Source organism: Macaca thibetana, chromosome X (assembly GCF_024542745.1).
Source record: "Macaca thibetana thibetana isolate TM-01 chromosome X, ASM2454274v1, whole genome shotgun sequence".
In the NCBI taxonomy this organism is placed as follows: Eukaryota; Metazoa; Chordata; class Mammalia; order Primates; family Cercopithecidae; genus Macaca; species Macaca thibetana.
Window position 1 is genome coordinate 130,270,361 of NC_065598.1, and position 17,946 is coordinate 130,288,306.

General features: G+C 39.4%; 1 protein-coding gene and 1 pseudogene across 1 annotated transcript; both read right to left on the bottom strand.

Moving 5' to 3' along the window:
• Window positions 1–927: 927 nt before the first annotated feature.
• On the bottom strand, window positions 928–16,121 carry LOC126946451 (cancer/testis antigen 55-like). The gene is made up of 6 exons (XM_050776745.1): window positions 15,869–16,121; window positions 14,393–14,577; window positions 4,789–4,933; window positions 2,607–2,719; window positions 1,721–1,908; window positions 928–1,435 (listed from the first exon to the last, which is right to left on the bottom strand). The coding sequence occupies exons 1-6, from the start codon at window positions 15,990–15,992 to the stop codon at window positions 1,366–1,368; spliced, it is 825 nt and encodes a 274-aa protein (XP_050632702.1). The 5' UTR covers window positions 15,993–16,121; the 3' UTR covers window positions 928–1,365.
• Window positions 4,390–4,470, bottom strand: LOC126947088 (uncharacterized; annotated as a pseudogene).
• Window positions 16,122–17,946: the final 1,825 nt, after the last annotated feature.

Genomic DNA, 17,946 nt, shown 5'->3' on the forward strand with positions numbered 1-17,946 from the left:
ATGCTGGCTTCTCTTTCTCTTCTTCTAAGGATACTAATCCCATTATGGGGCTCTACTCTCATGACCCTATCTAAGCCTAATAGCCTACCAAAGGTCCCACTTCCATCTACAATCACATTGAGGATTACGGCTTCAACAAAGGAATTTTTGGGAAACACAGATGTTCAGTCCCCCTAACCACTGTGAGGTATGTTCTTCATGCTGTCAAAATAACTTGTACCTTTCCTTTTGATTCCTTTCTATTTATTTATTTATTTATTTTTGAGATGGAGTCTCCCTATGTCACCCAGGCTGGAGTGTGGTGGTGCAATTTTGGCTCACTGCTACAACCTCGGCCTCCTGGATTCAAAGGATTCTCCTGCCTCAGCCTCCCCAAGTAGCTAGGACTACAGGTGCGTGCCACCAAGCTCACATACATTTTCTTGTATTTTTAGTAGAGATGAGGTTTCACCATGTTGACCAGGCTGGTGTAAAACTCTTGACCTCAGGTGATCTGCCCACCTTGGCCTCCCAAAATGCTGGGATTACAGGCATGAGCCATGTGCCTGGCCACCTTTTCTTTTCCTTCAATGGAACTTCAACAATGGTGAAATTATGAATTACAGGACTCAGGGTAAGTTCACAATGACACTCAAGCTATGCCCAAAGCTCTGAATATATCCCTTTCCCTAGGTCACAGCTGCCTGGCTAAATGTTCTGTTAGACGAAAGCATGAAGTTTCATGGGGTGTACTTGTGGGATTTTAGTATAACCCTTCCCAGTGGGTAAGCAGCTTGTCCTTCCCTCGAGGGACTCTGTGTTTGTACGTTTCTTCATGACTTCAACTATTCTGCACCTCTGCAACAAAGTGGCTCACAGAGGCTCATGTACAGCAGAGTCGGCTTTCTATGGTTGTTTGTGTTGTTTAAAAATCAACAGAGGTCTTAATGCATTGCTCAACAATTTTATTCCTAAGGAACCAGCGATGAATGAACCACAGCTAAACATCGTTGCTGGCCCAATCATTCAGTCATTGAACTTAACATTTTATCTGCCCCTTGAGTCTTCCAGGCACTCTTCTAAGTGCTTGGTGATGCTTTGATGAAAACAGAAAAAACAAACAAACAAACAAAGAAAAAAAACAACAAACAAACAAACAAACAAAAAACAGACCAGAAGACATCCTGCCATTGTGGAGTTTACATTCTAGTATGGGGAAGAAGGAACAAGGGAAACAATAAACATCGCAAGTTATGAGGGTGACAGAAGATGAAAGAGGCTATGGAGCAATACAAATTGTACAGACAGCATAACGGGGCTCAAAACTGAAGTCAAATTGTAACTTTAAATCATGCCTTTAACATGCTGTCCCTGCTGTCTTTTCAGTTAAACGCTTTGGCTCCGACGTTCCCTTTTGGGCCGTCCCAGGCCTCTGTCATCCTGGAATCTGCTGCTCCTAATGAGAGACATAAAATTCAAATTTAATGGCAGTGTTCATTTTAACTAAGAACTCCTTTCCTTCAGTGACTAGCAAGCTAATTTAGCATGCTTTTTAATTGATAAGTTATTTCCTTAAGCTGGGTTCATGGTCCAATTGAACTGGCCAGTATCTCAATTAGATTTGCCAGGAAAGTCATATATAAAATACTGTTTAGGCTTACTAAGCTAACCTTTTCAGTTAAACCAACCCCTTTACTGCTTATAAAGGAAAGATAAACAGATTAAAATGCTTTGTCATTACAATTTTTGCGCTGGGGTGATAGAAAACGCTCTCCAATTACAGCAGAACTGAATGTTCTCCACCATGACCACATTGACGATATCGTCTACTTGAGGTACGTATCCATCAGGAATTTTCACAGACTCCAAGGTGAAAAAGATAGTATAATCTATCACCCCATTTCTTCCATGTACGCTAGTAATGCGGACCTGTGAGTACAAATAATGAAAATGATTATGAAAAAGTCTGATAATCACTGTAACCTGCTGTGCACCTCCTCCATTCTGGGTCCTGCATGAGTGCAGGCGACTTTGATGCAAATCAATGATTCCCAACCTGGTTGGTTCATTGCTAACACCAGGGGTACTTTGTAAGAATACCCACGTCCATGCTGCACCTCAGACCAATTAAATCAGATTCTCCAGGGATGAGACCGGAGTCTCTGATGAGAAATCCTGCTCTAAATATTACCAAAATATGTTCATTACCCTCTATTGCCCTGAACTGCCTGCTCATATTCAGACTCCAATAACTAAATCGTTCTCAGCATTTACTGGTAAGCTCAAGTCCCACAATATACTCCGCTCATTCTTTCCCTACAATTTTTCTGGCACAAAGATTGTTTTTCTTCCTCCTGTTGTTGGAAGATTCTAATAACATTTGGGTATCGAGTAAAATGCACAATTTAGAACTTAATCATGTGCTTGTTCCACATAATTTTCTAATTATTTCCTTTGGGAAAGTCCTGCCTTTTCAATAAGAAAAGTGGCTCCTTCGTTGGCAAAGAATGTATTTCTTCATATTTTCTGTTATTCCCATTATGCCCAACAGAATCCTGGGCACCAAAATTACCACCAAAGGAAGTGTTATCAGAAACTGATGACGGGAGGAACCGGAAAGAAATTACCTCTTCCACATGAATACAACGGGTGGGCTTCACAGAGCTTGCCTTGATGTTTGAGATGCTTAGCTCGGTGGCATATTCAACTTCTAACAAGTCACCCTTATAAGGCACAAAATCTAAAACAGTCATGGAGAAATACGAGTGTCATGATCTCTTAACTAGGTCACGTTTAATTTCACACGTTATTTGATAGTGTACTACTTTAAAGTCAGTTCTGCTAGAACTAAAGTCCATTTTGCACATATTTAAACAGATACACTGTAAATCTCTAAGTTCGAAAAGATGTTTATAAGTCTTAGGCATTGATTCTCCTCTACTGATTTAACAAAGTCAAATGGAGGAAAGTGTGAACCATGCATCACAGTTAATCTAAGGGGGCAGCACAGGATTTACTAAACAAACAAGTTGTTCCTGTTCACAACTCCTTAGTGAGAGGCAGTCAAAAGTATAGGTAAGAGCACAAGTTTGAACCTGGCTACGTGGCTTCGAATCTTGACACTGCCACTCACTCAGCTGTCAACCTTAGCCAAAGTGCTTAATCTGTCTGTGCCTCATTTTCTTCATCTATAAAATGAGAAGCACGATAAGTAGCCTTCATGATACGCAGCTGCTGTGAGAATTAGTTGATATGTGCGATACACACAGGATCATCGCTGGCGCATAGTAACCACCAAATAACTGATGATTGGTAGTAGTGGTTGCAGTACCACTAGGAAATGTTACTTTCAGAATCAATGAATTTCCCCTGATGTTGTGTTCAGCTGATGAACTCTTAAGGCTGTGCCTTTCAGGTTATAGTTAAGACCACGGAGTTTCAAACCGAAGTTTACAGTAAGTTAAAAGTGAGTCACAGGATAACAAAGTTACATGAAAGAATGTGGAGCAAATGAAAATCCCAACTGCAAGTGAGACAGTAAATTGCCACAATGACTCCAGAAAACTAGCAATATCAACAAAGTGAAACAATTCTCCACCTTAGGATCCGGCATTGTAGAATGACACTAGACACAGTGTTAGACTTCTTCTCTCTCTCTCTCTCTCTGTTAATTTACACACATTTCTTTAGTGTGTGTGTACCGTATATCTATGGGCCAATGACTCTAAAATGTATATGCCTCCAACTCTAACCAACCTCAGGTTCAATTCTCCATATGCTTACATCAATCTAAGGTGTGTAAAGCTGAGCTGTTGGTATTCTCAGTATTCACCAACTTTTGCTTGCCTCAGTCGTCTACGTCACAAACTGGCCACTCCACCCTCACCACTGCTCAAACAAAAGACTTTGGAGGTACCTTGGACTCATCTTTCCTCCACATCAAAGATCTAATCCATTACCTCCTGGGTTCTTCTCTAACTTCAAAATATATCCAGAGTCAACTCAATCCTTAGGTCCTCCACTTCTCCACTTTCATTCACATCTCTATCAACTCTCACCAGGAATATTACAACATTATCCTGACTGATTTCCTGACTCCACTCTTCCCCTCATAGTCTCTTCTTGACAAAGCAGACAGAGTCAACATCTTAAAACAAAATTCAGGTCAGAGTCCTGTTTTTGCACAAAAGAAACAAACTAGCAAGCTGCCTGGGGAAGAGAACTATTCTCCCCCTTTTTACCCAAGCTATATGAGAGCTGCAATAGACAAAAGTAACAAAAAAAGTGTATCTTTGGGTATAAGCTAAATATTAGAACACATCTGCTGATTACAAAGAGAATTCAACAACACACACACACACACACACACACAGCCACAAGGCACTATCTCCAATTCTGTTTAAAGCATTCTTTTAAAATTTGGTAGTCTACTCTGTCACAGAAACTTCTCTAGTAACCAACTACAGAAATGATCCCTGCAAGTATTGTCTCTGAAGGGTATTAAAAATAGTGTCTCTATGTACTTGTAGGATTGTTTTCTTGATTAGAGATTAAATTATCATGTGAATGAAAAATATATCCAGGCATTACTGAGGGAATCAAACAAATGAACACACAATAGACGACAGCAGACATTTTAAAATACTGCCTATTTGCCCTTATATTGCACATAATTTCAACTGGAAAGGTTTACCTCTAATATTGAAGAGCCATTGACTGAAGCCAAGTACACTGTAAAGGTTGTTCTAGGACTAAAATCCTCTCAAAAAATTAAGAATTACATCATATATCTCAAAATCTAAATCATACCTTCAGCAGCAATGTCTATGGAGCAATAAATGCTGTCACTAACATAAATAGTATCTTCACTTATAGAAGTAACACATGCAATTAAAAGTCTGGTTCCTGAGTCTGAGGGTCCAGCACCGTAAAGACAGTGAGGCACAACATCCACCTGTAAGATTTACGAAAGAGTTACTTCAAAAATAATACAAATTTAAGCATGAGAACTTACATGGTTAAAACACTGGTATCCAAAAATATTTTCAACAGCCATCCTAAACACTGGTGAATATAGTTCATGTGGTAAATGGACCACAGACTTGAGATGATGGTAAATATCATGTGTGTGCTTCATGAATTGTGAAATGTATCCCAAAATATTAATTGCGTACCCAAGTTTAATGCCCTCGAACCACTAGATTCCCAGATTTAAAAAATACCATCCTTTACCCGCAGGAATTTGCAGTGAAATGACAGTAAAGTGGAAAGATACCTAGTCGTAAGCAAGTTGCGATGAAGGATATAAAACTAGCTCAAAGACGGTTTCTGTGAATTATCTAGAGGGAGAATATTTCAGACAGGGAGAAAATAGCGGCATTGCTTGGGGGAAGTCAGATTTGTGCTGGGTTGTGAAAGAAGACAGAGGTGTAACCTTGTAAACAGGGGTAGAGGAGCAGGGAGACAGAGGAAAAACAACAGAAGTTAGGAGCCTAGGGAGCAAAACCCTAACATTTGAGATCCAGGCCTAGGAGACAGAAGCACAAGATAAAGTTGGAACAATACCCTCAACTGGGAGAGGTTCAATAAACCAGGTCAAATTAGGGCTTTACTTTATCTACAATAGAGAAGCATACAAACCTTTTTCCTTACTGGAAGTGTAATAGTCCTTATTTTATAATCCTTAAAACTTACAGAAATAATGCAAGTTCATTATACTAAAAGTAGAAAAAAAAGCAGATAAGCAGACAGCAAAAAGCAGTTACCCCATAATCCATATTCCATTACCGAGAGACCACCAGGGACTACATTTTGGCAGTAACACTCATCCTTATGTTTTCACCTGTGCACAAATACATATATATCAGTTTTAAAAGCAAATTAGCACTGTATTCGGTATTAAAATATCACCTAAAATGAACACAAAAGTTTTTAAATAACACGAGAAGGGAAGGAGTCATAGGGAATCCCAGTTAATGGATGTGCTATAATTTACTAACCCAATTCCACGTAATTAGACATTTTGCTTGTGTCCTAACATTTGGACTACTTGTCTGACTTAACTATAGGATAAACTCCTAGGGTTGGAATTTTTTGTTCAAAGACTTCTGATGGAAACTTGAGCCACTAAGTCGTAATTGATTTTCATGGTTTTAAAAATACCCTAGTTTGCTGCTCTTCACATTTCTTAACTGGTGTCTTTCCAGCTGTCAATACCAATCTGATGTTTATTTCTCCCTCACTTACTGTTATGAGGAATGAGGCATTAGCTTCCCGTCCACTATCTACCACCACTTCCGTCGGTATCCCAGTGGATGACCCACAGCACCCTTGGAGCTCTCTGTTCTTTGACTCCACACCAACTCACAGACATACTGCAGACTAAAGCTTTGCCCATGTTTCGTGGCTCCCAACACTGTTTCTTATGCCTTGGAAATACCACCAACACAACAGCAGGTACAAACAGATACAAATGTTTGTGCTAATGCGTTGTATGACATAAGTGGCATTTCAATACGATAGGGGCAAAGTGGATTATCCAATTAATGTTGAGGGCAACTGAATAGCCAGTAATGAAACAAGACGCAGATCCTTCTCTCAGTCGTATACACAGAAAACAAACCCAGGCTGACTATATGTTTAGATATAAATAAATTAATGACTTCCAGAAGAAAAGCTAAGTGAATACTCATGTAAATTATGTGTTAGAATTAGTCTAAGGTTACTTCCGGAACACAGAAGTCACATGGACAAGATGGACATATTTATAGTATGTAAAAATTAAACAGATGGGGGAGGAGGGGAGCAAGATGGAGAAAAGGGACTGTCCAGTGATGGTCCCCCTGCAGAAACATCAATGTGAAAAACTATCCTTGTATGAAAATACCGTCACTTGAGAGAAGAAAACCAGGTGAGAGGCTATGGTACCCAGTTGTAGCATGAAAATAAGAAAAGATGCATTGAAGAGGGTAGTAAAGACAGTTTTACATTACCCACATCACCCCTTCCCCAACCTTCAACAGCACAGCATGGAGACAGATACCATCCACCTGGAGGAAAGAGAGTAGCAAGCATAGGACATTGCCTTGGAACCCAATAGCAGGCCTTTCACACTATGTGCCACCACTTGACAGAAGCCCATGTCCCCTGACTCCAAGATGGTACTTGTGGACCAAATCTCTAGGCTCACCCTGGCACCAGACAGGAAGCCACAGCCACAGCAAAACAAACTCAATACCTGGCCCACATCTCTGCCAGTGATTCCACTGGCCTTATGCTCAGAATATTCTACTACAACAGGGAGTTGTCAGTGAATGGAGCCTTGGATTCCAGTCTTGCAAGGCACCAGACTCAATAGCTAAAGGAGTGCATGCCATTGAAGCATCTGTCACTGTGTCCCTGGGATTAGGAAGCCCCCAAGTGCTTCAATAGCTGCAGTGTTCACAAACATAAGGACCAAAAGAGACCTATATAGAGTTTCCGGACAGGCTTACTGCTAAAGGATGTCCCCTAAAAGCTAGACTGCAAAGACTGAAATGAATACCTACTTCTTCAATATGCAGATATAAACACATGACCACAAAGATCAAGAACAATAAGGAAAACATGACATCACCAAACTGACAAAACAAGGCGCCAGCAATTGACCCTAGAGTGATAGGAATGTATGAGTTGTTTAACAAATAATTCAAAATATCTATTTTCCACATGCTCTGTGAACCTCAAAAACAATTACGGAGAAATGATTGAGACTTTACCAGAGTAATTTGAGAGAAAGATTGAAGGAACTTAAAAAGCCAAACAAATCCTGAAATCAAAAAATACAATGAAGGAAGTACACAATAGAGAACATCCACAGGAAAATTGATTGAGCAAAATAAAGAATCTGTAAACTTGGAGACAGCTTCATTGAAAATACTCAGTCAAAGGAGACAAAAGAAAAAGGAGGGACACAAAAGGAAAAAAAACTTATTGGATTTTTGGACAATATCAACAGGGCAATAGTATGAGTCATTCACATTCAAGAGGAAGGAGAGATTGAAAAAGGGGTAGAAAGATTATTTAAAAAATAATAACAGAGAGCCATCCAAACCCAGAGAAAGTTACAAACGTCTAGGTACTGGAAGACCAAAGTTCTGCAGTAAGATACGATCCAAATAGATTACGTCATGACATATTAAAATCAAAGTGTCAAAGATGAAAGAGAAAGAGAGGATCCCGACAGCTGCAAGAGGAAAGACGTGAATCACATATGAGGCAGTTGCAATATGCCTACCAGAACACTTCGCAGCAGAAGCGTAATAGGCCAGAAGAGAGTGGGATGATATATTCAAAGGGCTGAAGGAAAAAAAAAAATCTCTAAACAAGAATAATGTACCAAGAAGTGAAGGGGAGATAAAGACTTTTACAGAGAAATCACAGCTGAGAAACTTCATCACCGCCACAACTGTCTTACAAGAAAGCCTATGGAGAGTTCTTCCAGCTGACATAAGTGTGCTAATGAGTAATGCAAAAACATCTGGAGGTATAAAACTCACTAGTGAAAGTAACCACACCAATTCAGAATACTCTAATATGGTAACAGTGGTGTCCAGATCTCTTATATCTTTCACATAATGGTTAAGGAACGGAACTAGTAAAAATAAAATAAGCACAATAATTTGTTAAGGGATATAAAACATAAACAGGTGTAAAGTGTAAAACAGAAAACTCAAAATCCGAGGGTGGAGTTAAATGATAGAGTGTTTTTATTTTGTGATCAAAGTTATGTTATCAGTAAAATAAACTGTTGTGATTATGTTTTTGTAAGCGTCATACTAACCACAAAGAAAAAAATCATGTAATAGACACATTTTAAAATATCAAGTAAACAAAACATACTAATAGAGAAAAGTCTCTTATCCATCAAGAAAGACAGTAAAAGAGGAAGAAGAAAGGCAGAATTTACCTACAAAATAAGTAGAAAAAAATTGTCTAAATGACAACAATAAATCCTTACCTATCAATAATTACCTTGATAGAAATGGATGACATTCTCCAACTAAAATACACAGAGTAGCTGAATGGATTAAAAACAACAATAACCAAACCTATGAGAGACCCACTTCTCCTTAAAGGACATTCGTAAACTGAAAGTGAAGACATGAAAAAAGACATTCTTCCATGTAAAAGGAAACCAAAAGAGAGCAGGAGCAGCTAAACTGATTTCAAATAAAATAGGCTTTAAATCGCAAACTGTGAAAAGAGACCAAGAAGATCATTATATAATGATGACGGGGTCAATTCATCAAGAGGATATAATGATTTTCAAAAATATGCACCCAACATAGCAGCACCTAAATATATGAAGCAAATATTAAGGTCCAAATGCTGAGATAGAGTGCAATGCAATAATAGTAGGTGACTTCAATATCCAACTTGCAACAATGAATAGATTGTTCAGACAGAACATTGACCCCACAAAAAGTGAGATTTATCTGCACCCCGGAGCAAATGAACCTAACAGTCATTTACAGAATATTCCATCCAAATACTGCAAAACACATATTCTTTCCAACTGCATGTGGAACATTCTGGAGGATAGATTATGGGGCAGGCCACAAAACAGGTACTAGCAAATTAACGGAGTTTGAAATAACATCAAATCACTTCTTTAACCACAATGGTAAAACACTAGGAATCAATAAAAGAAGGAACTTTGGAAACTTTAAAAGTAGATGGAAATTAAACAACATGCTCCTAAATAACCAATGGGTCAATGAGGAAATTTAAAGAAAAGTGTAAAACATTTCTTGAGATAAAGCAAAATGAAGGCATAACACATGAAAACCCATGAAATACAGCAAAAGCAATTCTAAAAGTGAAGTTTACATCAATAAAGCCTACCTCAGAAGAAAAGATACATCTTAAATAAACAACCTCACACTGCACCTTGAGGAACAAGAAAAAATATATAATTCAAAAGTAGTAGGACATAAATCATAAAAGTCACAGCAGAAATAAATGAAATAGACATGAGAAGAACAATACAAATATCAATGAAACTATGAGTTGGTTTCTTGAAGAGGTAAAGCAAATCAACAAAACTTTAGCTAGACTAAGGAAAAAAGAATATTCAAATAAATAAAATCAAAGTTGAAAAAGGATTTTTTCAATTGACATCACCAAAATAAAATGGATCATAAGGACTATTGTGAACAATCATCTGCCTACAAATAGGACAAGCCAGAAGAAATGGATACATTCCTGGACACATACAACCTATCAGGATGTAATGGTGAAGAAATGGAAACTCTGAACAGACAATTAACGAGTGAGGAAAGTGATACAGTAATAAAAAATCCCCCATCAATTAAGAGTCTAAGACAGAATTACCTCCCATCTTAATAATACCAAATTTATAAATAAAGAAGAATTAATAGCTCTACTTTTAAAACTATTCTGAAACCAAAACCAAAAACAAAACAAGAAAGGAACACTTCCAAATGCATTCTATCACACCTGCATTACCCTGGTAGAAAACCCAGACAAGGAGACAGAAAAAAGAGAAAACAAGAAAACTACATGCCAAAATTCCTCATGAACACAGTTGCAAAAATCTTTAAGAAAGTATTAGTAAACCAAATTCAACAGCACATTAAAAACATCATTCATCGTGTTCCAGAGGGATTCATCCTGGGATGTAAGGAAGTTTCAACATGCACAAATCAATAAATGTGACATATCGCATGAATGAAGCACAAAAGCCATAGGATCATTCCAATTTAAGCAGGAAAAGCGTTTGACCGAATTCCACATCCCTCTGTGATAAAAACTCCACAAACTTGATATAGGAGGAGTGCACCTCAACACAATAAAGGTCATATATGGTAAACACACAGGTAACATAATACTGAATGGGGGAAATGTTGCAGGCTTTTCCTCTAAGACCTAAAGCAAGACAGAAATGTCCACTTTTGCCCATTCTATCACACATAGTTCTGGAAGTGCTAGCCAGAGAAATTAGGCAAGAAGAAACAAAAGGCATCTAAATTTAAAAGGAAGAATTTAGATTGGCCCTGTTTGCAGACGGGAAACTCTTACATATAAATAACCCTGAAGACACCACCGAAAAGCTTCTAGGTCTAATAAACAAATTCAGGAAAGTGGCACAACACACAAATAACATGCAAGAATCAGTAGCATTTCTACACACCAATACTGAACTATCAGAAAAATATATCAAGAAACAATCCCATTTAGAACAACTTCAAAAAAAATAAAATAGGAATAAATTTAACCAAGGACGTGAAGGATTGCAACACCGAAAACTATATATAAACCATTGACGAAGGAAATTGAATGAGGCAGGAATGAATGGAAATGTATCATGTGTTCATGGACAAGAAGAATAAATATTGTTAAAATGTCTGTATCCTAAAGAAATCTACAGATTCAATGCAACTGCTATGAAAATACCAATGACATTCTTCTTGGAAATAGAGGAAACACTCCTAAAATTTGTATGGAACCACAAAAGATTCCAGATAGCCGAAGCAGTCTGAAATACAAAGACAAAGCTGGAGGCATCACACTACTTGATGTCAAAACATATGACAAAGCTATAGTAAGCATAACAGCATAGTACCAGTATAAAAACAGATACATCAACCAATGGAGCAGAATACACAGACTGGAATGAAATTCGTGCATTTACAGTCAACTGATTTTCGACAAAAGGCCCGAGAACACATAATGTTGAGAAAGTACAGTCTCTTCAATTAATGATGTTGAAAATAACTGAATATTCATCTGAGAAAAATGAATTTCCACCCTTATCTCTCAGCATGTATATAAATCAACTCAAAATGACTTAAAGCTTTAAAAGGAAGACACAAACCTATGAAACTACAAGAATGAGACATAGGGGGAAAGCTCCATGACACTGTTCTGGGCTATGATATTTCAAAAATAGGACCTCAAAAACAAAGGCAACAAAAGAAAAAACAGACCAATGGGAGGTTACATTGAACTAAAAAGCTTTGATACCACAAAGGAAACCATCAAAGAGTGGAGAGATAATCTATAGGACAGGAGAAAACATTGGCAATCTATACATCTAGTAAGGGATCAGTTTCCAAAATGTATGAATAACTTCAACAACTCAATAGCAAGAAATCAAATAATCCTATTAAAAATTAGCAAAAGACCTGAATAGACATTTCTCAAAAGGAGACATACAAACGGCCAACAGGCATATGAAAAAATGCTCACCTTCTTTAACATTGGGATAATGCAAATCAAAACCATAGAGGTACCACCTCACGCATGTTAAAATGGCTAACACTAAAAAGAAAAGAGATAACAAGTGGTGGCAAGGATGTGAAGAAATTGGAACATTTATGCACGGTTTGTGGGATATAAATTGTTACAGCCATTAAGGAAAACAGTATGGAGGTTCCCCAAAATTTTAACAATGGAACTATCACACTATCCATGAATCCCACTACTGAGCATGTATTCAAAGAGAGTGTCATCAGTGTGTCAAAGAGATGTCATCACTTCCATGTTTATTGCAACCCTATTCACAATAGGCAAGAAACAAAAGCAAACTAAGCGTCCATATACGGATGAGTGGATAAAGGAAATGTGGTATAAATATACAATGGAATACCATTCAGCCATAAAACACAACTAAATCTTGCCATTTGGGATAACATGGATGAACCTGAAGAATGATATGTAAGTGAAATACACCAGTCACACAAAGACAAATATTGCATAGTCACATTAAATTGAGGATTATAAAGAAGTTGCTCTTATAGCAGTGTAGAGTAGAATAGTGATTACCAGATGCTTGGTTTGTTAGGGTGGATGGAGGAATGAGGAGATGTTGTTGAAAGAAGATATAATTACAGTTATAAAGAAGGAACCTTTTTTTTTTAATCTAACCCAACTTTCCAATTTATTAAAAATTGAAGGAACCTTTTTTAACTGTCCAGAATGGGCAAATATATACAAACAGAAACTGGATAAGTGATTGCCTGGGACTGGATGTTATGGGGGGAGGGGACAGTTGGGAGAGCACGAAGGAATGGAAAAAGACTACGAATGGTTATGGAGTTTCCTTTTTGAGTGATGAAAATGTTCTAAGATTGTTTGTGGTGATGGTTGCCTAACTCTGTGACCAAATTAAAACTACTGTATTGTACCCTTTAAGTGAGTGAATTGCATGGTCTTGTGACTTATATCTCAATAAATGCTGTAAAAGAATGAAAGACTTAAAGCAAAGGAAAAAGATGGTATCGGACGAAATACTACAAGGGCTTCTAATACAAACTTTCCTGTTAAAAATCTAAGTTTCCTACCACAGAGATAGCCGTAAATATCCCTAATGTATAAGTAGTTCTAAGAAAGGAAACTTGCTATAATCTTATTAAGACCCTTAATAATTCCAAATGAATGATGAGACTGCTTTTCCCTTCTCATATTTGCAAAGATTCAGATTGATAATATTGCTGTCCTTGCCTATATGGGCAGATGGGCAGTCTCACAGCCTATTGCTGAGAGAATCAATCAGTACAATAGAGCTAAAGAATAATTCTGTAGTAGCCACTGAATGGATAAATATCTGGACTCAGGTGACATTGTCAGGACTCCTTAAACTTGCAAAATGTTATTGAATTTTACCCTTAAGAGAGTTTTGTGGTTTGTGAATTATACCTCCACGAAGCTCTTTTAAAAATGTCTACAGGTCGGGCGCGGTGGCTCAAGCCTGTAATCCCAGCACTTTGGGAGGCCGAGACGGGCGGATCACGAGGTCAGGAGATCGAGACCATCCTGGCTAACCCGGTGAAACCCCATCTCAACTAAAAAAATACAAAAACTAGCCGGGCGAGGTGGCGGGCGCCTGTAGTCCCAGCTACTCGGGAGGCTGAGGCAGGAGAATGGCATGAACCTGGGAGGCAGAGCTTGCAGTGAGCTGAGATCCGGCCACTGCACTCCAGCCTGGGCAGCAGAGTGAGACTCCATCTCAAAAATAAATAAATAAATAAATAAATAAATAAAAATGTCTACAAAGCACATGGTTTGACACAGCAATTCCACTGCTATGAATGCACACTACAGAAAATGTTTTTTTTTTTTACCTGATGAAAGAAGTTGCAGGATTATATAGAGTTCAATAATTATTATTGTTACCCATATTGTTTAAAGATTAGAAGAATAGATAAGTAATTTTTATGTTTTAAAGCAGAAATCACTACAAATATTAGAACAGAAGAACCTATAGCTTCAGAGGGGTGGGGCTTCAAATTGCAGTTGACATCCACTCTATGGATCACAGCAGAGATGCTGGATTAATATAAGAAAAGAAAGATGCAGAAAGAAAGCCCACTGGCATAAGACACAATTTCCAAATTCATGCACATCTCACCTTGATTGCTCTCAATGCATAAAGTGTTTTATTTTCTTCCACAACCACATTAACTTTTTGTCCAACTTTTAGAGGAACGTTGCCAGTCACAACATCACTACTGAAGTAGATCGACTCATCAATCATGCCATAATCACCACAGAAACTTGTGACAACTCCCTGCACAGTTTTCAATTGGGTGTCACCTACAAGGAAAAGAAACAAAAGTTACATTATTAGCTTCAAATGCAAATATCTACTACAAATATGTCTTACACTCACCATCTGCATAAACCTGGACAGAGAAGCTTTTTTAATGTCTCTGATCTTGTTTTCATCTGTCAATCCACAGCAATCACGATTTTGCCTAATAGGGTTGTTGTACATTTTTTAAAATTTATTGAAATTTTAATTTTTAAATTTACAATTAATTTTTAATTTTTTCAGCAGAGTCTGGCTCCACTGCCCAGGCTGGAGAGCAATGGCGCAATCTGGGCTCGTGGCAACCTCCGCCTCCTGGGTTCAAGCAGTTCTCATGTCTCAGCCTCCCTACTAGCTGGGACTAGAGGTGCGTGCAGCCATGCCCATCTAATTTTTGAATTATTGGTAGAGACGGGGTTTTGCCATGTTGCACAGCCTGGTCCCCAACTCCTGGCCTCAAATGATCCACCCACCTGGAACTCCCAAAGAGCTGGGATTACAGGTGTGAGCCACTGTGCCCAGTTTGTGAATATTAACTGACACATGCACATCAACTGTCTAGAGTTGTGAGTGCCTTGCACAAGAGAGTTATCACCATATCTACATATGAGAGTCTTTAAGCTTCTGCTCCTATTATATCCCTTCATCATTATCACCAACATGAAGAGTAGCACCTTCTATAGACACTTAACCATCTCAGCAGACAAAACACTAAAAGATATCTGGAGATTGAAGGCTAGCCCAAAATAAAGTCTGAATGGTTTTCTTTCTTTTGTCTTCTTCATATTATTATTATTTATTTTTATTTATTTTTTAAAATTCTACACGAGCCTAGCTGATAAGCAACATTTAGGAATCTGACTTCAGCAGTCTGCCCACACAACGGGTTCTCTGCCCTCCTATGGGATCAGATAAGTATGAGGCGTCCAATTGGCTTCAAATTACATTCCCGTTTGGGATACAAGCCTAAATTCACTCGCAAATTAGGGAGTTTCTCGCCTACTGGAAATATAAATAGGCATGTGCTGCACAACCACGTGGGGAAATAGCACAGGCGGTAAAGTCTCCAAGGTCTTCTCTGTCAACACCTTCTCACTTTAGATGGACAGGAGAGTTTGGGGGTTGGTTCTCAGGAACTTGTTGGGGACTCCGGACACCTCCCCATGCACACACAGAAGATGGAGCCGCCGTCATGTGCTGTACCAGCCCGAGTCACCACAGCCTCATGCCAGGGGTGACAGAGCCCCTATTGGGAGGCTTCTGAGGTGGGGGACTAGGGGACACACAGAGGAATACCTTGTGGGAGCCCCTGCTGCTGTGGGCCCTGCTGCTGTGGACCCTGCTGCTGTGGGCCCTGCCGCTCTGCGGGGTCAGCCGTCCTCCGAAAAAAGGCCAAAGCAAGTCTCAGAAGCCTGAGCATCGTCCCAGTTATCACCACCAGCCTGGACACCGCTTGTGACAGATGAAGCACAAGACCTCCTCAGTAAAGGAAGCCCTCAGGTCACGGCGTCTCCTCAGGGACTCGCCTCCTGCTTCTCCTCCTCAGCCTCTGTGGGATGGGACCCAGACGTAAGTGAGCCCCCCTCAGGAAAGTCAGGGAAACCGCAGTCACCAAAGGAGCTCACAAGTACCCTTCTGGCTTTTCCCTCTGAGCATGCGCTCATCAGGGCCCACCCTCAACCACTGTCCAGCCAATGCGCGTGCAGTGGGTGGGTGGGCAGGTTCCTGTGGCTATTAAAAGGTGAAGGGCGGGAACCTCGTGGCTCCTCCCATCAAGGCTGAGGGCACCATTAAGACGGCCTGGGGAAAATGGCTTGAGGGCTTGGGTTTTGCGTGTACTCAGGGGATACAGGGTCTTCTGTTGGGTTTCCTGGGAGGATGGGTGCCTGAAACACCGGCTGTGCAACCAAAAATCTTATTCTTGCCCTTGTATTCGTGGTGCTTAGCATAAGGATTTACCACTCAGTGAGTGGCCAATAGTTACTCCTCACCAGGAGTAACTATTTTGTGAAGAGAAGGCACCATGTGGGTAGTCAATGTTTTAGTGATAGCAAGTACGTGTCTTTTGTACTAGGACTCCCATTTTGAGTCCAGTGATAATTTATAATAGAATCATTTTATGGTCATTGCTACCATGCACACATCGCTTACCTATTTATACTTACATTACTCTGCTGTACACATTACCCTTATTCATTCATTTGGCAAAATTTGTGAAGTGCTGTGAGCCAGACACTGTTCTGTGTTCTTAAAGTTTGTTAGTGAATGAAAGAATCAAGAATCTTCGCCCTGTGAGGGTAGATTTTTCACAGGATACAAAAGGGAGACACTAAACATCACGTAATAAAATATATGATATGTTGGAAGGCAAAAATGCCATGGAAAAATATAGCAGGACAAGGGGAATCCACAGTACTGGGAATGGTGGGTTGGATTGCAGTTTATAATAGCATGGTCAGAGTAGCCCTCATTGGAAAGCAATAGTTGAGAAAGATGTTGGAGTTAGCCAGGCAGCTGTATTTGGTGAAGCCATTCAGATGGAAGGCTCAGTTTGTGCAAAGACCATACAGCAAGACTGTGCCTGATGTGTTCAAGGAAAGCCAAGTGGTTGGAGCAGAGGCAGTGAGGGTTAGAAGAGTAGGAAGTATGGTAAGAGAGGTAATAGAGGTTCAGGCTGTATGTGGGACAGTGGGACACTGGACGTTCTTTGGCTTTTATTGCCCATGATGTGTAAAGTCCCTGAGAGGTTTGGAGCCTCCCAGGAATCACTCCAGATGCTTGGTTGTGAATAGGCTGGAAGAGGTCAGAGCATGAAGCAAGCGGAACAGTTCGGATGATTCTGCTGCAATTCATGGGCACTGTGGATGAAAGCTGTTTGTCTTTCCTCTCCTGCAGTGAGAACAGGTAAAAGTATTGCCAAAGATGATCATCTAGTTAATGGGATCGGTTGAGGGTTATCTATGTCTCAAAATATAACACAGCTGTGTGAATTTCCTAAGGAGGCCAAAAAACATTACTACACCTTTGTGTCTTAAAACAACAAAAATTTATTCTCCGGCAGTTCTGCAGGCTATGAGTCTGAAATCAAGGTGTCAGCGAGGTTGGTTCCTTCTGGTGAGCTCTGAGGGAGAGTCTATTACAAGTTTCTGGAGGTTGCCAGTAGTCATTGGTGGCTTTCCTTGGGTTGTAGATACATCACTGCAATCACTTCCTCCTTCATCCCATGGTGCTCTTCTCCATGTGTCTGTGTGTCCAATATCCCTCTTCTTATAAGGACACCACTCACTGGATTAGGAGTTTATGACTAATCCTAATGCTGTAGGACCACATCTTAACTTGATTTTTTTTTTTTTGCAAAGACCCTATTTCCAAAT

Coding starts and splice junctions, on each gene's coding strand:
- LOC126946451 (XM_050776745.1), bottom strand. CDS start 15,992: ATGCTCAGGCTTCTGAGACTTGCTTTGGCCTTTTTTCGGAGGACGGCT. Junction 2,720..4,788: donor CATAGACATTGCTGCTGAAG/GTATGATTTAGA, acceptor TGACTGTTTTAG/ATTTTGTGCCTTATAAGGGT. Junction 1,436..1,720: donor ATCACCCCAGCGCAAAAATT/GTAATGACAAAG, acceptor GTCTCTCATTAG/GAGCAGCAGATTCCAGGATG.